Below are 24,776 nucleotides of genomic sequence, written 5' to 3'. Positions count from 1 at the left end.
AAGAATGAGCCTATACTGAAGTGAGCTGTTTTCATTTTGCATGGTGAATGAAGTAGCTGAGTCAGTTACTAAACGCTGTGAAGGCTGATCTACAACATAACACCGCCTGCCTGTTGAACAAGTTTGCCACCACTGTCAATACCTTTAAATTAGAAATATATGAATTAATTGAAACACTTTTTTTTTAGCTTTTTAAAAAAATTTATTTATTTTCAGAGAGAGAGAAGGGAGGGAGAAAGAGAAGGAGAGAAACGTCAATGTGTGGTTGCCTCTTGTGCCTCGTCCACAAGGGACCTGGCCCATAATCTAAGCCTGTGACCTGACTGGGAGTCGAACTGGCAACCCTTTGGTTCATAGGCCAGCACTCAATCCACCAAGCCACACCAGCAAGGGCTAACTGAAACACTTCTAAGCTATTGCCATTGTCTCTTGGCCTACAACATCTTGAAAATAAGACTTAATTACATCATGAATGAGAGAAACCGTAAATGCCAATAGTCTCAGAGGTCCTGTTAAATTAAGGAGGTAAAAATGACTAAGTCTAGGGACTTCCGGCCAAGATGGAGGCATAAGTAGACACACTGTGCCTCCTTGCACAGCCAAAAGAAGGACAACAACAATTTAAAAACAAAAAACAACCAGAACTGACGGAAAATCGAACTGTGTGGAAGTCTGACAACCAAGGAGATAAAGGAGAACCATTCATCCAGACTGGTAGGAGGGGCAGAGATGGGCAGCCAGGCAGAGAGGACTCACAGCAAGGTGGAGACTGGCGGACCCAGCAAGGTGGCGGATTGTGGAGCGGGGCAGGCAAAGCTGCAGCTGGCCAGCGAAGCAGCAGCTGGTGGAACAGGCCACAGACCCTGCAACCCAGGGCTCCAGCGTGGGGAAATAAAGCCTCAAACCTCTGATTGAAAACACCCATGGGGGTTGAGGTGACAGCAGGAGAAACTCTCAGCCTCACAGGAGAGTTTGCTGGGGAGACCCACAGGGGCCTAGAGTGTGCACAAACCCACCCAGTCAGGAAGCAGCCCCAAAAGGGCCCACTTTGCTTGTGGGTAGTGGAGGCAGTGACTGAAATCCGGCAGAGTGGAGCAGGTGCCATCGCTCCCTCTTGGCCCCTCCCCCACATACAGTGTCACAGCGCAGCAACCAGCGTTACCCCACCCCTGTGAACACCTAAGGCTCCGCCCCTTTATGTAACAGGTGCACCGAGACAAAAAAAAAAAAAAAAATAGCCCAAATGAAAGAACAGTTCAAAGCTCCAGAAAAAATACAAGTAAGCCACGAAGAGATAGTCAACCTATCAGATGCACAGTTCGAAACACTGGTAATCAGGAAGCTCACAGAATTGGTTGAATTTGGTCACAAATTAGATGAAAAGATTCATCTAATTTGTGACCAAGAAATAGAAGGCTATGCTAAGAGAAACAAAAGAAAATGTACACAGAACCAATAGTGATGGGAAGGAAACTGGAACTCAAATCAACGGTGTGGACCAGAAGGAAGAAAGAAACATCCAACCAGAAAAGAATGAAGAAACGAGAATTCAAAAAAACGAGGAGAGGCTTAGGAACCTCAAGGACATCTTGAAACATTCCAACATCTGAATTATAGGGGTACCAGAAGGAGAAGAGGAAGAACAAAAAAATTGAAAACTTATTTGAACAAATAATGAAGGAGAACTTCCCTAATCTGGCAAAGGAAATAGACTTCCAGGAAATCCAGGAAGCTCAGAGAGTCCCAAAGAAGCTGGACCCAAGGACGAACACACCAAGGCACATCATAATTACATTAGCCAACATGAAACAGAAGGAGAGAATCTTAGAAGCAGCAAGAGAAAAGGACACAGTTACCTACAAAGGAGTTCCCAAAGACTGTCAGCTGATTTCTCAAAAGAGACTTTACAAGCAAGAAGGGGCTGGAAAGAAGTATTCCAGGTCATAAAAGGCAAGGACATACATCCAAGATTACTGTATCCAGCAAAGCTATCATTTAGAATGGAAGGGAAGATAAAGTGCTTCTCAGATAAGGTCAAGTTCAAGGAGTTCATCATCACCAAGCCCTTATTATATGAAATATTAAAGGAACTTATCTAAGAAAAAGAAGATAAAAAATATGAACAGTAAGAATGACAGCAAACTCACAGTTCTTAACAACCACACCTAAAACAAAAACAAAAGCAAACTAAGCAAACAACTAGAACAGGAATGGAACCACAGAAATGGAGCTCACATGGAGGGTTATCAATAGGGGATTGGGAGGGGGAGGGGGGGAAAGGTACAGAGAATAAGTAGCATAAATGATAGGTGGAAAATAGACAGGGGGAGGGTACGAATAGTGTAGGAAATTTAGAAGCCAAAGAACTTATAAGTATGACCCATGGACATGAACTATAGCGGGGTAATGTGGGAGGGAGGGGGTGTGCAGGATGGAGGGGAGTGAAGGGGGGGAAATGCGACAACTGTAATAGCATAATCAATAAAGTATATTTTTTAAAAAATGACTAAGTCTAGGACTAAGTTTTGGAACTACTTAGGACAATGATAGTAAAAATACAATCCCTCCTTTGGAAAGTTGCAAATCTGAATTAGAGAAATCTAAATGCTGGAAAGACTTCTTAAAAAATAAAGTTTTGTTACTTTTAAACAAGATGATTTCAGTGGAAGCTAACTAAATGACCTAGAAGCAGTCCCCAGGTCTGCCTGAGACAGAATTTCTGCTTTCTACTGTTACATCATGTTCTTCTTAGAGACATGTGGGCTTTCCAAAGCTCCACCTCTAGGCTCAGCTTCACTCCAAGGCTCCAAGTTTACATTTCCAGTTATCTGCTTGACATCATCCCTGATGTTCTTTTGGCATTTAACAGTCTTATGTCCAACGTTGAGTCAGCCTTTCTTTGTCAACTCCTCCGCTCCAGGGCCCTGGGTTCTATCAATGGCACCACCCATCACTGTCTACGTGATCTGTAGGGCGCGGTACAAAATGAAAAGGTGAGGCCTCCCAGTTCCAAGTTTGTTCAGTCGCAGTCTCCAACACAAGCACCACCTGTTTCCAGGTCCCTGTCCAGAACCATCATTTGCCAGAATTCCTTCGGTCCATCCTATGAAATGTCTCACATCTGTCCCTTCCTTCCTACTTCTCCTGCACCTCAAATCTCCTCTTATTTCTTTCCTTTTGCAACCCACTCGTGTCTTTTTAAGGCACACTTCAGAAACCCTCATTATCTCCCCATTGCCTGTCTGTTAAATAATGCCCAAACTGCTTAACTCAGCATTCAAACCTTCCATTCCCCAGCTCGACCATCCTCATCCAGACTTACCTGCTATAACTTTATACATTCTGGGCTCTAGCTAAACCGTACTCCTTGTCATTCTTTTAATCAGTCCAGTGTGTGGTCTAGTATAAAGAGCCTGGCTCCCGATGCCAGAGACTCCAGTGCAAAGCCAGCCCTGCTACTCACTCGTCTCAGTTGCCCATCTACAACATGAAGATCGTAATAGCAGTTACATCACAGGATCGTTGAATAGATAAAACAAGATAATATAAACTACATAGTAACGCACAGTAAAACATTCATTATTCGACTTTACTAGCCCTTGCCCAGGCCCTGAAACCTCACATGGAATACCTTTTTCTGCTAAATCTGCTGAGGATAGTCTACCAATCCTTTAAAGCCTAACTCAGAAGCTGCCTCCATGAAGCCTTCCCTGGTCAGCTCAGCCAGAAGTCACTTTGCCTTCCTCTAAAATCTCTCTTATTTACACTGCACTTACCATGGGTAGCATGTTGCTTTAGAGTTGTTTATATATTTCCTTCATAACTTCTCAAGAATATGGAATTAAGTCAAACTTATTTGTTTCTTGCATGGTCCCTAGTACAGTTTGTATTCAGTGAGTTAAATGATTTATCTCTTAAAAATCAATAGAGCAAAAAATAATTTTAAACACACATACACCCAGATTAATTAATTAAAGCTATTTTCAACAGGATTAGCCAGGTCCAAGGAGGATGAGGCAAGGTAACAGCACAGAGAGGGAACGAGACAGGAGTGCTCTTGTAGACCAAGCCTCCTTGGGGTGAGATGTCACCTGGAAGAGTCACAAAGAACCAACTCATGGCTGAGTCTCCAGAAGGTTCATTTCCAATACCACTCCTGATCGCAAGAAAGGCCTTGATGAACACCTGCACTGAGAACAGAGGAAAGGGAACAAGGGCGCATCCCACCTACCAAGGTATGTCAAGGGAGAGAATCTAAGGACTAAGAAGTTTTACTCTAATATATTCACTGGTGTGTGTCCTCTATATTTCCAGATATTACATATAATTGTCAAGGCATTTGCTGCTTTTAAAGGCTTCAAAAACTGGGAAAACGCATAGCCCTAAAAGCAATGAAAGTTGATTTAAAACCATTTTTTAAAAATACCATTGGCACTTACCAAATTGATAAAAAAATAAACCTAACATTGGTAGGGTTTTCAGGAAGCCAGCATCTTTCTGGGGCACAGAAAACTGATTGAAGTTCTTTAAAGAACAAGCTGGCACCCTAATTGGTGTGGCTCAGTGGATTGAGCACCAGCCTGTGAAACAAAGGGACACCGGTTCAATTCCCAGTCAGGGCACATGACTGGGTCCTGGGCTGGATCCCCAATTGGGGGTGTGGGAGAGGCAACGAACAAATGTATCTCTCACACACAAATGTTTATCTCCCTCACTTTCTCCTTCCCTTCCCTTCCCTTCTCTCTAAAAATAAATAAGATCTTTAAAAAATAATAATAATAAAAAAGAACAAGCTGGCAATGTATAACAAGTGTTATAAAGTATTCATACCCTTTGAACCTGTAATCTCACTTCTGGACATATACCTGAAGGAAGCAATCCAAAAGGGGAAAAAAACAATCCGTTTAAAGATGTATACATATATGCTACTTACATCATCTAACACTATTTGCAATTAACACAACCAGCAAAGGAGGCCTGGTTGAATAACCTAGAGTAACCAACCAGTAATGTAGAATATCACACGTAATGAAATCACTAAGTAGGTACACTATATATGATACAGAAAAATGTGCCTTAAAAGAATGTTCACTGAGAAACAGAAAACAAATTAAATAACTGAATTTAAATCCACAACTCCTTATTTACAATTCTGAAATGAAACCTCAAAACCAAAGTGTTTTGTACGATGGCATCAACATTCGCTTGGAAGGAAAACATGATCTGAACTCACAAGGCCATTTATGACCCCTGTTCGTCCCACTCACTCTGAACACCCACACATTTTGTTGGAGAAGTATCACTGTGTTCAACCGCAGAGTGCTGCCTCAGACTGCCTTGGGGACTGTTAAAAAACATAGGTGTATGTATATACCTGATTACTATTTCAAAATCCAAAAATAATCTGAACCCCAAAACATATATAGTCCCAAGAGTTTCAGAGAAGGGATTGTGGCTCTGTACTGATCACATCTCTGTATGTGCATGTGTGTGTGTACGCATGCATATGCATCACTTGTAAATTTAAAGTAAAAGAGTTAAAGTTTGGTATTCCTAGGTTTTGGTAAAAAAAAAAAAAAGTACTTGAAAGGAGCATATTCTTTAGGGAGGCTCCTAAAATTGGCTACATCTGTAGGAGTGTGTAAAAAGACAAATAAATGCAGATAAAACAAATCCCTCTCCAAATCCTTACAAATTCCAAACCAATAAAACTGAAATTTTCACAATTGCTTTTTACTTAGTTTCAAGTAGGTTTCTATAGAGGATTTCACAGTATTTCTGGAAAAGGGTCAGTCATCTGTAAATGGTCATCATTTACAGACACGAGTTTATTGAAAGAAATGACAAACCCTCAGGTTTTATAAAAAATCTTCCAGATGGCCCTTAAATACAATGATCTAAGATTTAAGTCATTTAAAAGCATTACTTGAAATCTTTTGATTTAAAGGAACATTTAAAACAACCATTTTTTTTATCCAGACAAAGACCGTGAGATTTTTTTTCTGCTAGCCAGCAACATGTGAGGGAAATAGTATATTTGCTTTTGCTCACCATACAAGTTAGCTTGTGTGTCAGAAACACATAAGAACCACCAAAATGAGACGACTTTAGGTCAGAAAGTATTTACGAACTCCAGATTTAATGTTTCCTATAAAATTATGCATACAAACACAAATAGGAGTCTATTATCTCTTTTGACCCTCCCTATTCTCTACCCCCTCCACGCTCCCCACCAAAGACCAACAAGAATCTAACGTGCAGTGCCTGGCTGGGGCCCAGGTGTGACTGGTACCACGATTTAGCTCTTAACGATTGTCCATCTGACATTACACATCTCTGTTTTGATCCAACAGAAAACAAAATGTGGCCAAATAATCTGATCTTATTTAAAACGAGGTCTCTCTGCCAGTTCCAGTCTACTCCATGACCAACATTTTTCTCCAAGTAGGAGACAAACATACTAGTACACCTACAACTCACATGTCTATCATTTATTCCTACAACATGGCTTATTCTTAGGGTAAGTTTACTACTACAGTCATGAGTTAGTATTTCTAACACTGATGGCTAATGTTCTAAACATTAAAATTTTTACTATTATAAAGGCAATACTTGTTCAACACAGAAAATTAGAAGCTACAGATAAACAAACAGTAAGAAACCCCAAAACCTGGCACTCAGGGATAACTACAAAGTTAGGGGTGTTGCTGCCCAAGGTCAGTGTTTATTACTATAGGACAACAATGGCAACCTTCTGCCCCCATCTGCACTAAAACATCAGTTAGGTCTGTGGAGTGTCGTTGCTTAAACAACCGTTGACAAGTGTGAAGCCTTTGAGATATTGTCATTTGAAATTGGAACACAAAGTCAAAACTAATAAAAAGGATAATAAAGCAAGATGAAACGGTTTTTATTACTAAAAACAATCACCAGACTAGCCCACTGAATTTGGTATCAATACCTGTGTACCCAGAAAAGTCAATAAATATCTCCATTTAATGAATGGTGGTTTTCTATTTTTATAAAATCTCAGAATTTGGTTTTGGATCCAGTCTAAGTTTGTCATAAAAATAAATTTTGACCTTTTGGGTTTTTTTTTTAATTTTTTTTTTAATTTTGACTTTTTGAACACAGCACAACTTTTTTTTTTAATTCTGTAGTTTTACTTTTTAAGATTTTATTTATTTATTTATTTTAGAGAGAGGGGAAAGGAAGGAGAAAGAGAAATATCAATGTGTTGTTGCCTCTCCCGTGCCCCATGCTGGGGACCTGGCCTGTTATCCAGGCAACCCAGGCATGTGCCCTGACTGGGAATCAAACCGGTGACCCTTTGGTTCACCGTCCGGTGCCCAATCCTCTGAGACACACCAGCCAGGGCACAACACCACTCATATAATGTACTTTTTAGCAAAAAAAAAAAAGGGGGGGGGTGGTAATAAACGAACTGCAGAGCAACGCACCTTTCCCTGACTTTTATCCAGTAATTTAACCACTGACTGAGCCTTTCACTGAGCTATCTAGTTACAGAAAAACATACCTTGAGTTGAACTTAAGACTCTAGTCTGTGATTCTCAAGGGGGGGATGAGAGGAGGGGGCAGCACAGTCCCCCCTCACTAAGAGGGGCATATGAGAAGTTCCAGGGAGGCACATTTGGTTTTAAAAAATGCATTATTATAATTTTGTACTGAAAAAACAAAAATGAATCCTAATTATCTGCAAAGTACAACTAAAAATAAAGTGACAAAATCTTGGCTGGTGGACAAATACTTGGCTTTATCTTCTGAATATTAGGGATCCTCACTCAAAAGGTAAACTAGCCGTGGAGGTGTGTATGCACTTCAGGGGCCATGAGATCTTTACGTTTATCAAGAGGGAACAAAGGAGGTTAGAAACACTGCTTTGGTCTGTTTGCATTATTTCGAACCTGCGTTTCATATGCAGCCCCATAATTAAAAATTGGTGAAAGGAAAAAAGACTTCCAACTTGACAGTAAGCTAAGTCGTTCCCTCAGCTCTTAAGTTCTAGTGTCTAGGTACATGCAGAGTGGGAAATTACTTCTGTTGCTAATGCAGATACTTTAGCCAAGAAGGTATTGCAGATGCACATTTGGTGCACGCACACCTGAAAGCACCGTTTTCCTCCGACACTCAGGTCTGCGAAGGGCTGGCTGTCCCCCAGGAATGCTGCAGTTGCTCCTTCTGAGTCACTGCCACTAAAAACACCCATGGTTCCTGTGTGCTCACAGCTGTGGTGAGCTGACCGTTCAGTACTGTGGGGGTTCAGTTTGTTTCCGTTGAAGTTCGTGTCTTTAATTTGAATATGGGGTCAGATCCTCAGTTGGGTTGTGATAACTCTACACGGTATTCTATGGCAAAAACAGCGCCACAGGATTTCTGGTGAGGCTCTAGAGAACGCATAGGTAAGTATGTAGACTAGTTTTGAGTGGAAAAGAGGCAGAGTTCTACATTTCAAGACAACTTTAACATAAGTATAATTTTTTACCCAGCTAGAGATGTTGTTAAATTCAACGTAATGTACATAAACACTGATATGTGGCCCAACCCTAAACTGTGCATGTCACAACTTTCTTATCTCCAAGTGGAGGTAATGACATCCTAGGAGGCTACTCTAAAAAATAAAATTGATATACAATTAATATACAATATAAAATTAATGTACATGAAAGCTCTTTCTTTATGGTAAGGGCTATGCAAATTATCATTTAAACAAATATTTATTATCTTAAAAGTGCCTTTCACAGAATGTTAGATTAGAATAGGCTAAAGTTTGGTTCTTTGTCTTCCACTTTAAGCTTAATTCATAACTCATTTGAATTCATACTACCCCTAAAACATTCCAAGTTCATTAAAAATGCAACAAAACATCCCAAATTGCATAAAATTATTGTTATATCACAGGGTTGTCACAAAAGGAATAAAATGGCCAACTGTCTTATCAGAATTGCCCAAGGACTGAAAACCCACTGAAGACAGAAGTGACACAGATAAAGGCACAGAGGCCAAAGACGGCAGGACAAACTTGGGACAATCTGAGCCCTTCAGCTCGGCTGGAGCATAAAGAACAAGAAGGGAGAGAGTTGAAAGGCAAGGCTAGAGGGCCAGGCAAGGGCAGAGCTGAAGGCCTTTGGTAGAGTTTGGCATTGTCCTAGAACTAATGGGTATCACTGATGACTTTTTTTAACAGAAAAATTATATGGTCCAATGTTTTAGAATAATCACTCAGGTGTACAAGTTAAAGGGCTATGACAATAAATGAGGCCAAAAGTAATAAGGTCATGAATTAAGACACAGCACTAGAGGAAAAGAAGGGACTGGTTTATGAGGCATTACAGAGGTAAACACTCTAAAAGCACTTGGTCTGATTTAACAAAATATCTAAGGAAAGGGGAGAAATAAGAAATTAAGATGGATTCCAGGTTTCTGACTTAAGCAACCAGAGGTGTCATACACTGAGAGAATTTACAAGAAATGTTGTCTATTTTTGGAATGCTGTTGTTTGGGTGGTAGGTGAAGATTAAATGGAGTGGCTAAAAATGTGTTCATTTTAGTCGAGTATGATGTACCTGTATATCCAAATGAAACTGTCCAGAAACAGCAGATACGGGTTTTGAACACAGAGAAAATATTTGGAAACGACCTAAGATAGTGGCTGGAGCCATGGGGCATATGAGACACCAAGGAAGGCAGGAAAAATGAAACTACGTGGCCTGGGACTAAGCCTCAAGGAAATCCAAGATGGGCTCAACAAGGGCCCGTGTAAAAAGATAAGCATATCACATCAAGAGCACAGAGTATAATTTAGTCTAAGAGTCACCTCAGAAGGTAGAAGAAGGTATAAGGGGGATAAGTGGTAATGAAAAAAATACAATTAAAAAATAAGCTAAAATAAATAAATAAAATGACACCTCAAAATCTCTCCAATAATTATCCTGTTATGCCTCTATTTTTGCTTGATTTGGTTCTTCTGATGGTTAATTTTATTGACAAAAATCCCATGATAAAAACACCCCAGGAATACTCATATGACTGTATTTAATTAGAATTCAGTATACACTATTCGCACTGTTCAGTCTTGCTCTGAAATCAGAAACATTTTAGAAATGGAATATGAAATGCTCACACTGTACTCATTCCTTTATTATTCCAAAGTCCTGGAATAATTTTTGTGGTCTAATGACTTCTTTTAGCAGGCAGTTTAGATGAATTCACATGGCATAAAAGGTTGGGTGTTTTAAGATGGGAAGAATAAAGGAAATGCAAGTAAAACAGCTGCCATAAGCAAGTTCTCTTAGTTTTTGAACCTCTCAGTGCAAAATACCAGTTAGGTATTTATAGTGAAAGACATTTAGAACCAAGACCCAGATCACTCATCCACTGTACAAAGCACCGTTACTAAAAACACTTTGCTCCGGTACAGAAATTATTAGATTACAAGCAGCTTTTTCCCCTCCCCACCAAAAAAACCCCTCAGCTTAAAGGCCAGACAGTTCAGTTCTGAACTGTAGGCAAAACCTCCTGTAAGTTTAAGTGTAGCACACAGCTGCCATATGTAGGTATCAGCGTAACTGTAAATGTGAAAACTTTTTTTTTTTACTTTCAGGAAGCACTAACTGACTTGAAATTTCAGAGGTACTAGTGAGACTATATTGAGAGGTGTTTCGAGATGCATTCACCAGTTAAGTGCAACTGAAAATCCTACTTTGTGGTTACAACCATTTTAAAGAGCAATCTACCTCCACAAAGGGAAAACAGTTCCTTCAAAGACTGTTGCCAAAAAGTCTCCCTTTTGAAACCTTTTTGACAGTCAGTCCACCTCTCTTTATAACTATTGAATTTTTTAATACCTTGTTTTCTACTATAAATATGCAAGAGGAGGATAATGTGCTTTGTTTCTCAAACTTATTTAACCACAGACCTCTAATTTAAAGGTAGTCAATTACCTTGCTGGTGTGGCTCAGTGGACTGAGTGCCGGCCTTTGAACCAAAGGGTTGTTGGTTCAATTCACAGTCGGGGCACATGCCTGGTTTGCAGGCCAAGTGCCCGGCATGGGGGTGGGGGGGCCGGGGCCAGGACACGAGAGGCAACCACGCATTGATGTTTCTCTCCTTCTCTTTCTCCCTCCCTTCCTGTCTCTAAAAATAAAATAAATGAAAGAAAAGAAAGAAAAGAAAGGAAAGAAAGAAAGAAAGAAAGGCTATTAAAGAACACATTTGGGGAGTTACAAAAGAAAGAAGCAGGGTCTTCTTGACCAAGCCTCTGGACCACAAAGACATAATTTCTTCAAAAGGATATCATTAACTACCCTAAATACTGATACTGAAAACATATTTGTTTTAAATAGGTATGTTTTTTAAGTCCATATACCATTAAAACATTTTTCTTTCTGCAGGAAGAAAGCAGACAAGTAAACTGAATTAATACCCTAGTAAAATCCCAGAGAGTGTTCAGGGCACTGCATCAGGAAAATGAAAAACCCTGCACTATTTATCAGCTCCATGAAGGAACTAAAAATGAGTTCTTGAATATCTAGCTAAGTTGCAATTTCTAAGGGGAAACAACGTTCCAGTTCATTGTAGTCTCTGTTTTAATTTTCCCAAAATTGTCTGATTCCCCACCACACAGGCAAGAAGCATGCACATATGAACAAGTAAATACTTAACGGTAAAGAGACAACTCAAGCTCAGCTTGCTCCCTCCACAGACACAACTGACCCAGCATCATATGGCAAGGTGTACCTCCGAGCACTCCGCCACTGCCAGCCGCGTTACCACAATGGGGCTGGGATGCCCTCAACATTTTTCATGGCTTCTACTGCCTAACTTGTAGTTCAGTCTGATTCCCTTTCCAAAGTCTTAATTTCACACAGTGAGATTCATTACCCTATAGAAAGAGGCCATTAAATGCCTTTTCCAGCCCCCACCAATCTCTGGAATTTCAGCCTTTTAAAATAAATTGGGTCCTGGTATATTGCAAGTGCCTCAGGAAAGTATTTTATCCGTCTTTTTACTTGTTTGTGTCCCAAAGCAGATCTCAAGCTCCCTGGGAAACAGCTGTCTCTCTCAGTTCCCAACTCCAGCGGCCTGCACGGAGGGTGTCAGATACTTGGTAATGAATGACACTTGGAGGATGGATGAGGAGTAACATGAGGACGTGTAAACTCACTTAAATCTTAGTGTGCATGAATGTCTTCAGGCCTTTTCGTAAGAAATTTGGGGTGGACTATCAGTTACCTAAGAGTTAAGAGAGCCGTGAAACGGAGAAATAAGCCTGAGAAAGGCCACTCTTCAGCTCTTCCTGGAAACACCGTCCTGCTATGAGTCAGACTAGAGGAGCGTGGGTCTTCAAGGAAACCCTAGACTTTTATTTGTGATCTTGTTTCTCCATACTTCAAAGATCTATTTCCATAAGACATTAACAATTGGCAATTGTTTATTGACAGCTAAGTACGATCAAGAAACAGGGACTCTGATCTTTCAGATTTCCTTTGCGTATCCAGAAGAACTAGAAGAATCTCACAAATTCCAGAACCCAGGATACTTCAGGGATAGGTTAGGGTCAGGAGTACAAAACTAAACAAAACACAGAATCAATCCTTCATGGTATGAGAAGGGTCATTTTGTGTTTGCCTGGCGCTGAATTATTTGACCACATCTTAAGAATCAGGAAACCAAGTATGACCCAACTGAACCTCTGCTGAACCAGCTGCTCCAGCACAGATGAGGGGATTTGGAACTGATGAGCCCTGTGCCATGTCTATGGCCTGTCACTTAACAAGGCTGTGACTTTGCAAACGTGGCTATTTTTATAGTTTATTTTCCCACTGGATTTAAATAAAGGGTGTTTTTTGTTTGCTTTTTTTTTGGGGGGGGGGGGAAGAAACAGGGACCCTGATCTTTCAGATTTCTTTTCTAACACCAGAATTCCTGGTATAGTAGTCAATTGCTAATGCTTAAATTAATCAAAAACATAAAGAACATTGGATTAGCAGAATATTATCTAGCCAATGCAATATGATCAATTGTTAAAAACCCAGCTTCTGGAATCAGATAAATCTGAATTTGAATCCTGGCTCCACTGCTTAACTTAAAGTCTGCAAGCCTGAGTTTCCACGTCTGAAGAGAAAGATATCAAGTAAAACCCCATGGGGCTGCAGGAAGGTTTACATAGGAATGCATGCGAAGTGCTTAGCACTGGGCTGGCAAACAGGAAGTTCTCAAGAAATATGAACCATCAGTTGAAAACCTGAGTTCCCATTTTACCACAGCCTCCCAGGGTATCCTTGGACTATTCACTATGAAACAGCTAAGGAAAACATGGAGACTATTAACTGCCCTTGAATGCTGAGATTATCAATCATGAATCAGATATGAACCAAAACTTTTAAAAATAAAAGCTCTGAATAGGCCTAGATATTTTTTGCGTTGTACTTAAGCTTGCATATGTTCCATCACAGATGACTCCGCATTAGTGGAAAAGCCAAACCTCAAAGCAATTATTCTCAAATACTTCAGTGCCTTTTATAGATGATGGACTCTAAGAGACACCTGTTGGGGAGGGGAGAGGGGTAACTCAACATTAAGTGGCTCAATAACTATCTTGTCGCCCTTTTTCACAGATAAGGTTAAATATGTTTCCCCCTCCTATCTGAAAATGCATCTGTTGTACAAGTGTTACACAGCATCCAAAAAAGGCCAACACTCAATCAAGCTGCTATTACAGAGAGCCATCACAAATGCATAAGGCCCCTCTGCAGAAATTAGATAAAGGCCACCCAGAGCACGGGCTGGTTTTCTGTCTCCACCTATCCCGAAGCAGGCACTCTGTGCACGGGCACGACCGAACACGGCGGTCACGCAGATAAGCCCCAGGATCTTCAGTATCTAACTGGCATGCCTGTGTAATTGTTTATATGACACACACACATCCTCAGACATGACAAAGCTGTCAAGGAGTTAACTGAGTAAATGGAGGAAGATATTCATGAAAACTGAAAATACGGAGTTTCAAAAAGGTCAAGAGAGCAAGTCCTGTCCCCCTCCCTCACTTTCAGCTATCCAGTAATGGGATATTGTGGCCAATAGGAACTTGGTAGGTAGAGGCTTCAACACTGCAAAACTCTGATCTCCAGCAAAGCTATGGTCTTTCTCCCAGAGGGAGGAGGGAAGGAGGTAAGGAGGGAGGAAGGAAGGGAGGAAGGAAGGAAGGAAGGGCCACAGACACCAATGAATTAACTTACCTGAGTTTGCAAAAACAGTAGTACATGAAAGGCTGTTGTCTTGTTGTTTTGACTGCATTAAAAATCTGTAATCCCAAGCAAGAATATGCTAAATGCTGAAGGAACTAGTCCTAAAATGGTAACACAGCCAGTTCAGCCTCCTTGAGCTTTTCCCCCCCAGATACCTGATACTCACATAGAAAAGACACAAAATTATGTGTTTACTATTACACATGCATATACATCCTGCTAAACTTTTTAGTGGTAGCCTTCCTTACAAAGTAAGTATATGATATTACATTTTTAACACTTTTGTACCTAGCCCTGGGACCTGCATAACACAGCAGCTTCAAGAGCTATGTATGGAACAGAAATTCCAGGGTAAACATGGTACCTTATTTAACACATGCCCAAGGAGACAGTGTACACACAAGAATATTCATTGCAGCATCATTTATAGTAAGTTTGGAAATAATCTAAATGTCTATTAAAGGGACACTGCATAAAAAATATAATATGGCATATAATGGAAAACTATGAGTTAAAAAATGTAGGCTGCCAGCTCAAATTGAGGTATTATATGGATAAATTGCAGACATAACACAGTAAAAGAAAGCAAACTGCAGAATGATACATGTAATACTATTGATATTCATAAGGTTTTAAAACTCTCAACATTACCTCTGCCTTAGAATTTGTTATAGCAATCTTACATATTCATTATATGTGCACTAAAGACCCAAGGAACATTCACTCGAAAAATAATTTTTTAATTAAAGTTAAAAAAAGACTATTATCATATCAAGTTCCCTAAGTGGCAGGAAGGGAGTCTGATTTAGTAATGGAAATCACCTGGCCCTTTAAGGCATAAGACGTGTGCTCTATCTCCATTCTGCTACTCACCAAGACACTTGATTTCACCAAGCGCCAGTTTGCTGACCTAAATGGGCTTGACAACGCCGCCTTGCAGGATAAAACGAATCATGTACGTGAAAGAGTTATAGAGAAGGTCTTGGACTTGTTTTTTGCCTAATCAATCATTAGATCCCATAATAACGCTCTACAACCCCCACCCCCATGTTGAGTTTCACCTTTTTATCTAGTTTGGTAAATCGTTAAGCATGACAACACGACAGGAAAAAGTAACCCCTCACCTTCCCTCTTCCCAATCCCTAATCTGGCTGCCTCCTGTGCCTCCTGTGCTTCAGCAGAGGGCGACCCCCGCCCACAAGAGAGGCGCCCATTCACCTAAGCACACAGGGACCCTCCGAGGTGCACCACACGGGCGTGGACCCACACTTGGCACGCGGAACGCGTGCGTGGCGGGGAGGCACGCCTGCCCCCCGGGCCGGCCGCGGCGGGCGTTGCGCCTCACCTGTCTTAAACACCATCTGGTCATCGTCCTTGGACCCGAAGGTATCCAGCATAGACACGAAGAGCACCCCGCAGGCGTTCTGGATGCCGAACACCGACCCGTTGCACCACATGGCCGCCAGCATCACCAGCCAGCCCCAGCCGCCCTCGGGAGGCTGAGGGGGCTCGGCGCCCGCCGGCCCCGCCAACTCCACCTCTACGTTCTCGGCGGCCGCCTCCGGACCGTCTGAGGGTCCCGGGCCGGGCAGCGGGGCAGCCCCCACGGGCGCGGGGCCGAGCGACTCCGTCTCGCTCGTCCCCGGCTCGGAGACGGGCTCCGCGGGGGAGGGCACCATGGCCCCAGCGGACCCCGTTGGGCGCCGCGGGAGCGCGAGGGGCGGGAGTTCCCTGCGGGCTCCCCGAGGAGCTGCCCGAGCCCGGAGCCCGGAGCCCGGAGCCCGGAGCCCGGAGGGCGACCTAGCGAGGCCGAAGCGGGAGCAGTGGAGCCGCAGCTGGGGGGCGCCGCCAGGCGCAGGGGCTGCCTGGAGAAAGGCGGCTGCGTGGAGAAGCCTCAGGGTCCGGGACTCGAAATCCCAGTCCACGGCCCCGCACCCCCACGCGGCCCAGTCACCGGCTCTTAAAGACGCCCCCCACCCCGCCGGCTGGGGGCGTGGCCGTCAGCGGGACGGGCCCCAGGTGTCCACGCGATTGGGCCTCGGGGAGCGGAGGCGGGGCCCAGCGCCTTCCCCCTCCCCTGCGAGGAGCGCGGATCCAGGTGCGGGGTCACAGAAGTGTAGGTCACCCGGCCTCAGTGTTAACGGAAGGGGCGCGTCTTCTAGGTGCAGGCCGGAGGGTCCACAGGGCAGCAGGGTGGGATCCTTAGTCTCAGCTCACTGACAGCCTCACAACCATTGTCTCTTTGTTTTGTTTTGTTGTTTTGGCTTTCAGCTCTAATTACTAATTATAACATGTAAGAAACATTATGCCACCTGCTTACTTAAAAACGGAGTCAGAAGGATCACACGACTCATTTAATTAACTTCATTTCTCCTGCATTCATATACAATTTCCTATGAATTGAAGATACTCATTTTGGAAGACACAGAGTATAATACCGAAGTCTTCAAACAAACGTTTTTGACAGACAGCTAGTAAACATTACTGTTAAACTACAGCAGAATTGTTTGCACTTAAAAGCTAACATAGATATGCAACTCCTCTGTCTCCCTGAAGCATGGAACAACATTGTAGAAAAAGAAACGAAGAGTAATTAGCTGGGCAATATTGAGCACACTTCTAACTTTCTCAGTTGTTCAGATTCGTCATTTCAACCTCAAAATATTCTGTAGTTACTTTATGTGCCCACCGCGGTGACGGTGCGAGCACACAGGTGAGTGTGATGGATCACATTTCTGCCTGTGCCCGTTCATGAACTACTAGGGAAAAGTCCTGGGGTAGAATGGGAGGCTCAGCAATACATGTTCAACAAAGAGAAGTGAATGCAGAGGGGAAATTGTATTTCAAACACTAGAGAAAACTTTCCACAGCAAGCAGCCTTTTGAGCTGAGCCCTGAATCAAAGAGGAAACGTCAGCGGGCAGAGATAGGGGAAGAGCATTTTTTCTAGGTAGAGAAAATAGTGCAACTGAGGAAAGCAAGTATAATGCGTCCTAGGGATGGGGTTAGAATAATAAACTAAGAATAGTCACACAAGTGCCCCCCGAAAAGTGATGTACATGGATGTTATCCCATCGATGTTGGAAGTAAGGAAATGGGGAAAGCAAAAATATCCCTCAGTAGAGGACTGATTAAATGCATACTATTAATGTACAACCTCTAAAAGTTACCATGTTCACCTCTATTGACTTTGCAATTTGTCCACATTTACTTTATTTATTTACTTTTAGAAAGAGGGGAAGGGAGGGAGAGAGAGAGAGAAAGATCACTGTACGAAAGATAACATCGATTGATTGGCTGCCCCCAACCAGGGACCTGGCAGGCAACCCAAGCATGTGCTCTGATCGGCATGGAACCGGTGACCTTTGGGTTCATAGGCCAGCGCTCAGTCCACTGAGCCACACCAGCCAGGGCAAAAGTTGTCCACATTTTATTGAGCAAAGAAAGCACATCAGATAAAGTATGGATTATAACACAAAATATAAAATAAGTATCCATGAGTCAATACTGATACAAGTAAATGATTAAGTATATAAATGGAGGGGGCGGGGAGCAGGAATAGTCAGATCTCTCCTGCAGAAAATTTCCAATGATATGCCATCCTCAAGGAGGTGAAGTACAACACCTCACTCCTTAGGTTTGGGCTGTGCACAGTGAGTTCCTTCAAAAAGGAAAGTAAGAAAAGGGGGGAGAATGCAGGGTGGTCTTTAGGGTGCAAAAATTGACAAGCACTATTTCAGCCAGGTAATCAAGTATGTATCCCTGATATAATGTGATGAAAATGGCACTTTATCTCTGTGATCTTCCTCCAAAAAATCCATAAACCCAGTCTAATCATGGGGAAAACAAATAAGACAAATCCCAGTTGAGGGACATCCCACAGAATAATTGACCAGTACTCCTCAAAACTGTCAAGGACATCCAAAGCAAAGTCTGAGACACTGTCACAGCCAAAGGGACCGGAGACACGACGGATAAATACGATGTTGGGATGGGGTCCTGGAACGGAGTAAGAACACTGAATAAAACCCAGGGCCTCTGGCTGGGTGGCTCAGTTGGATTGAGTGTCATCCGGATGCACCGAGGTTGTGGGTTCTACTTCCAGTCAGCGCACGTACAAGAAGTAACCCATGAATACATAAATAAGTGGAACAATAAATCAGTATTTCTCTCTCTCCCTTCCTCTCTTTCTGAAAGATCAATCAGTAAAAAAAGAACCTAAGGAAATCTGAGTAAAATATGAAAGTTAGTTCATTGTTAATATTGGCTCATCAATTCTAACAAATGTGGCAACTAAGTAAGCTGTTAATAATTGGAGAAACTGGATGCAGGGGTATGGGAACTCTGTAATACATCTTTAGATTTTTTTCTATAAATGTAAAACTGTTTTAAAAATAAAGTTTATTTCATGTTGTAAAAATGTTTGTACGTGTATGTGTATATCAATATATTAAACATGATTGTTCATTTTTAAACTTTCATTTTATATGTAAGTGCTACATACATCTGTGCAGAGGCAATGGAATGTTATTTTGAAGTATATAACTCAGTCTCAAAATTTTTTTCTACTTGTGCGTCAATGTTATTTCTAAACACAAACTAGGGTACCCTAATTTCGGATTAAAGCATGACACTTGTCAGGGAAGATTGCTGTAGGAGCAGCTCTGACTTAAAGGATGGAAGAGTTAACCCCCACAGAGCCCTCAGCACACAGCAGGCTCTCAGGAAACATTAGCCGTGATTCTCGTTACCACTGACGATGTCAATGTTTCTTTCCAGGGCCTCTCATGACCACTGTTTTCTTGGGATCAAGGTAATTCAAATGGATGTTCACATCTTCATAAATACAACTTTTATTTAATCACAAATATATCAGTTCAAGAAATTTTAAAAATAGAAAGATTTAAAGCTAGGATTTTACACATCCTTGTCCTCACCTATTATGTTATCTATTCTTTAAAGAGAAAGTTTTTGTTTTCTACCAGTTACTCTTTCCCCAACTCACAAAAGGCAGCACTTACAAAATCTGATACAGCATCTCTCTGACCATACTAATTTGATCTGTTTGGCTCAATTACTCCAGGGCGAAGGATTCTTCCAGACTACGGTCTGAGTGAAGGATGTATGCTCACGTTTGGCAGTAAAAGCTAAGTTCCGGTTCAGTTACACTAGGGGCTGGCTGTGCTTTCATCTGCACTGCTTTCCTTTGCTTTTTTCAAATTTCTAAGTTAGTGAAAGAAAAGATTTCATGGTATGAAATGAAATAATAAAGCAAAAGCACTTTGAAAACTATGCCTTAAATGACAAAATTAAAGTGTTACTTTAAGTTTCAATGCTCCAAGAAAAAAGATATCTTGGACTCCAAATTGGATTCCGGACCGAATTCTTATTAAATCAGGCAAGTTGGTGTTCAGCCTTTTAAAAAAATTCTATTACAATAAAGTGGGCGTACATGATAGTAGTTTCAGGTGTGCAACATAGTGACTGTACATTTACATACACCACGACGCGAGCACCACACTAAGTTTAGGGACCATTTTCACTGGGCAAAGCTGTTACAACATTATTGACTGTATTCCCCGTGATGTACACTACATCTCTGTGGCTTATTTATTTTATAACTGGGAGCTTGTGCCGCTTATTCCCCTTTATATCCATCCCCGCCCCCTTCCCCTCTGGCAAGCATCCGTTTGTTCTTTTTCTGTGAATCTGTTTCAGTTTTATTTGTTTGTTTATTTTATTTTTTTTAGATTTCACATACAGGGGAAACCATACAGTATTTGTCTTTCTCTGTCTGACATTTCACTTAGCACAATACCTTCTAGGTGCATTCATGTTGTCACAAATGGCAAGATTTCATTTTTTATGGCTGAGTAATATTCCATTGTATAATGTGCCACATGTTCTTTATCCATTCATCTATTGATGGACACCTAGGTTGATTCTACATCTTGGCTAGTATAAATGACATTGCAATAAACAAAGTAGGAGTATGCATATCTTTTCAAATTAGTGTTTTCATTTTCTTCAGATAAATACCCAGAAGTGAATTGCTAGATCACACAGTAGTTCTATTTTTATTTTTTTGAGGACTCCATACTGTTTTCCATAGTGAATGTACCAATTTAAAGTCCCAGCAACAGGGCAAAAGGGTTCTCTTTTCTCCACATCCTTCCCAACACCTGTTATTTGTTGATGTTTTGATACTAGCCATCCTGACAGGTATGAGGTGGTATCTCATTGTATTACATTGGCCAAAAAGACTATATGATTTTTTCCGTAAAATAAGAGGCACACATTTCATTTTCACCAATAACTTTATTGATTTGGATATTTTGAGTATGCTGGCTCTCTCTCACATGGTATAACATTGATTGTTCTCAGTTAATGTCTCAATTTGATTGCTATCAACTTCAACTGGTCAACCCAACCATGAAACACCCAAACAACCATGAAGTTCAGCGAGAAATCACCAGCATGAAACTTCGCAAACTACTTTTGACATGTTTGATCAATCACAGCACCTTTTCCATATACTATACAAATCTTTTTTGCATTTCAGTTGTGTTTTTACCTTTCTTAAAATAATAAAGCATAATATGCCAAAATATTGTATATTTTCTTCTATCTTCGATATTAAAATGGCTACACAAAAATTCACCAATTTTGGTAATTTTTTAAAAAAGATTTTATTTATTTTTAGACAGGGGGAAGGGAGGGAGAAAGAGAGGGAGAGAAATATCAATGTGTGGTTGCCTCTCTCATGCCCCCCACTGGGAGGCCTGGCCTGTAACCCAGGCATGTGCCATAGACTGGGAATCAAACTGGCGACCCTTTGGTTCACAGGCCAGCTCTCAACCACTGAGCCACACCAGCCAGGACTGGTAAGTTTTTTTAATGCACACTGATATGACAGCTGTCACAATAAAATATAACAAAATTGTTTTGAATTAAGTTAAAGGCAACAAAGCAGTACTAGATCCATCTTACAAAAAAAAACAAATGAACTTTTTGTCTAGCCCAATACCTCTTTGCTAGTTCCCGCAAATACAATGGTGCCAACTCTAGCTCCAGATGGTCTTCTGACTGGCCCCCTACTCTCCCTGCAGCTGCTAGTTCTTTAATGATTCCTTATCATTTCTCATGGACCATCATAATGACTTCCAAACTACTTTTGATGCCCAAAACACTGCCTCCACCATTTCATCCTTTGCTGTACCCCTGCCTAAACACGATTCTCCACGCTTAAGGCCTGCTCCTCATTTCAAAAACAGGTATAAACACCTCCATGCCTGCCTGCCTGCCTCCCTGCAGACCCCGCTTGTAAAAGGGGACATCTTTCCCCTTTTTTGAATGGTGAAATCCTACTCTATCCTCAAGTTTTAACTCTAAAGTGGAAGTCACCCCTGTGAAGCTTTTATTGATTCTTCCTCTAGACTTCCACATTTTATTTATAGCAGTTTTCACATTCAGGAAAGTGATTTTCAGTCTCCTTAACTAGAATAAGAATTTTCAAACCTTAGAGTAAGGTCAGATGATGTCTCATAACGCTTTGAACCATAACACCAAGCACAGCGTCGGTGTACAACAAGTAATTGTCAAACCAAACTAAATAGAATTTTTAAAAATGTAAAGAATCACAAACCATGAAATTGAACACATCAATTTTGGTCCCATATTTTCTGGTGGAAAGTTTTCAATAGTTTTTCAGCAACATAAATTTGTTTCCCAGTTATAAGAGCAATACATGCTCAAATTGCAAATATTACAAAAAAAAATTAAAATAACATTATCATATTACTCAAATAACCTCTCTTAACCTTTAATACTTTTTATTATTTATATATTTATGGGAGAGCATCATTATTTATAAATAATTTGTGGCATATTTCCCCTATAAAATATGGTATGGCATCACCAAAACAATTATGTGACTTTTAATGAAAATTGCTGCATCTAAGATAATGAGTGAAACATAAAGAAACTGATGAGGCCCTGGCTCATGTGGCTCAGTGGATTGACCCAAAGGTCACTGGTTCAATTCCCAGTCAGGGCACAAGCCTGGATTGCAGGCCAGGCCCCCAGTTGGGGAGCATGCAAGAAGCAACCAGTCCATGTATCTCTCTCATGTTGATGTTTCTCTCTCTCTCTTTCTTCCTCCCTCCCCCTCACTCTAAAAGTAAATAAATAAAATCTAAAGGAAAAAAGAAAAGAAGAAACCCAGTGAGATGAGGATGCCCAGTGGTTATTGCCACAGGCCATCTTTAGCAGGCTGCATGTCTCAGATTTGTACGTGAGCAAAGTCTTTTTACCAATTAGCACATATGAATCTTCGGGATTCCTCACAACATCACAGATCTACTAGATTTCCTTTCAATCTTTTTTAAAATGTGTATTTTAAAATAAAATTAGAACCATAGTGTTGTGGACTAAGTTGTATCCCTCCCCAAAACAGAAAATCATACCTTAAAGCCTTACAATACCCAAGCACCTTACAATGAATGTGATGGTATTTGGAGACAGGGCCTATAAAAAGGTAATTAAGCTAGAAGACCATTAGAGTGGGCCTTACTCCGATCTGACTGGTGTCCTTGTAAGAGGAGATGATGATATATAAGGAGAAAGAGAGAGAGACACCTGGAAAATGCCATGTGAGGACACAGAGAGAAGGTGGCTATCTGAAAACCAGGTAGAGAGGCCTCAGAAGAAATCAAACCTGCTTACACCTTGATATTGGATTTCTAGCTTCCAGAACTGTGAGAAAACAAATTGCTATTGTTTCAAGTAACCCGGTCTGTGATATTTTGTTATAGCAGCCCTAGAAAACTAATACACATAGTAAAGAAATATAATAATAATAACAACATTGTAAAAAAGAAACAAAAGACCCAAAATGGAGTCACTTTTGCTAAGCCAAGTCACCAAACCAAACCTTAACAACTAACCTAACTGCAGTTTCAACCTCTCCCAGGGGTAGAATTTTAAAGCAATCAGTTTAGAATTTCCTGATGAATTAGCTCTCTACCCTGGGTATGCTCCAGCAAAGGCTGAGCATATACCTGACACACAGACTTGAAAACAAAAGAAAACAACAACAACAACAAAAACTTGTGGAAGGAAGTTATTTGTCAAACATATTAGGGGGAAAGTATGATTCAAACATGAATGGGTGGACGGTTGGACTAGATGATTTTTGAAAACCGTTCGAATTGAGGACCTCTTGACTCCTCTGATTGGTTTTCAGGCACTGTGTGAGAAATCCGAAGTGTGGATGAAGTAGAGAAAGTGTCCAGACTATAGTGAGCAAGATCAGATGTAAACGCAAGAATATGACAGGGTCAGAGAGAACACCAAAGAAAAAGAGAAGAAAGTGGATGATTAAGCAATTTAACTGAAATTAAGTGGAGCAGAAGAACATAAAAAAAGTGCAGAAGGAAAGGGGGATCTTGTGAAACAGAAAGACAAAGAGAAAAAAGAATTGGGATGGGGAGAAAGAGTGAGGCACATGTGATGGGTCTGTGATCAAAGGCACAAAGAGAAGCTTCAACTTTGACTCTCCCTAAGTAAGCTTATAGATTCTTTATAGAACAGTTTCTTTGAATAGGTGTAGAAAAATATGAATGGGATATGTAAACAGAGGGCTTGATAAAAGGAGAGATAAAAACAAGTGAATATGATAAACACAAAACATAGCTTTTGAAATACAACGTGGAAAATACTTGACCACTCACAGAACAGAAAGGACTTTTTTTTTAAAGATTTTTATTTATTTATTTTTAGAGAGAGGAGAAGGGAGGGAGAAAGAGAGGGAGAGAAACATCAATGTGTGGGTGCCTCTTTCGTGCCCCCTACTGGGGACCTGGCCTGCAACCCAGGCATGTGCCCTGACTGGGAGTCAATTGATAATCCTTTGGTTCTCAGGCCAGTGCTCAGTCCACAGCCACACCAGCCAGACACAAAAAGGATTTCTTCTACCACTTTTCCACCCTCCAGATCATCAACAGTCTAATAAAAAATAATAGATCAGAACTACTTTAAAATGAAGATTATATTAATTTCCTATTACTGCTGTAACAAATTACCACAAATTTAGTGGCTTAAAACAACACAGATTTTGGAGGTCAGAAATCTGAAATGAGTTAATGGGCTAAAATCAAGTTGTTACCAGGGCTGGTTCCTTCTGGAGGCTTCAAGGGAGAGTCTGTTCTTTGCCTCTTCTGGCTTCCACAGGCTGCCAGCATTCTTTGTGAGCGGGCTACATCACTCCAATCTTCGGCTCCTTTTCTGATTCTGATGCTCCTGACTCCTCCAATGAGGACCCTGGTGATTACTTGGGGCCCATCCAGGTAATACAGGATAATCCTTTTATCTCAGAATGCTTAGCTTAATCACCTTTGATTATTAAAGTGACATATTCACAGGTTCTGAGGATTATTAGGATGTAGACTATTATTCTGTCTGCAATAAAGGTGGTAAGCATTTGCTTTTCATCACTAGATGAAACATAATG

General features: G+C 41.1%; 1 protein-coding gene across 1 annotated transcript in view; it reads right to left on the bottom strand.

The window, feature by feature from the left end:
• Positions 1-16,215, bottom strand: part of SLC16A10 (solute carrier family 16 member 10) — a 99,310-nt gene extending 83,095 nt beyond the window's left edge. Inside the window, exon 1 of the mRNA XM_053913942.1 lies at positions 15,613-16,215. Within this exon, the coding sequence (XP_053769917.1) occupies positions 15,613-15,946 (334 nt within the window). The 5' untranslated portion in view covers positions 15,947-16,215. The remainder of the gene's footprint in view (positions 1-15,612) is intronic.
• Between the last annotated feature and the right edge of the window lie 8,561 nt (positions 16,216-24,776).

The sequence above is a fragment of the Desmodus rotundus genome, chromosome 11, assembly GCF_022682495.2.
Source record: "Desmodus rotundus isolate HL8 chromosome 11, HLdesRot8A.1, whole genome shotgun sequence".
In the NCBI taxonomy this organism is placed as follows: domain Eukaryota; kingdom Metazoa; phylum Chordata; class Mammalia; order Chiroptera; family Phyllostomidae; genus Desmodus; species Desmodus rotundus.
Note: the sequence above shows the minus strand (reverse complement) of the source record. Positions and strands in the feature narration are given on the sequence as shown.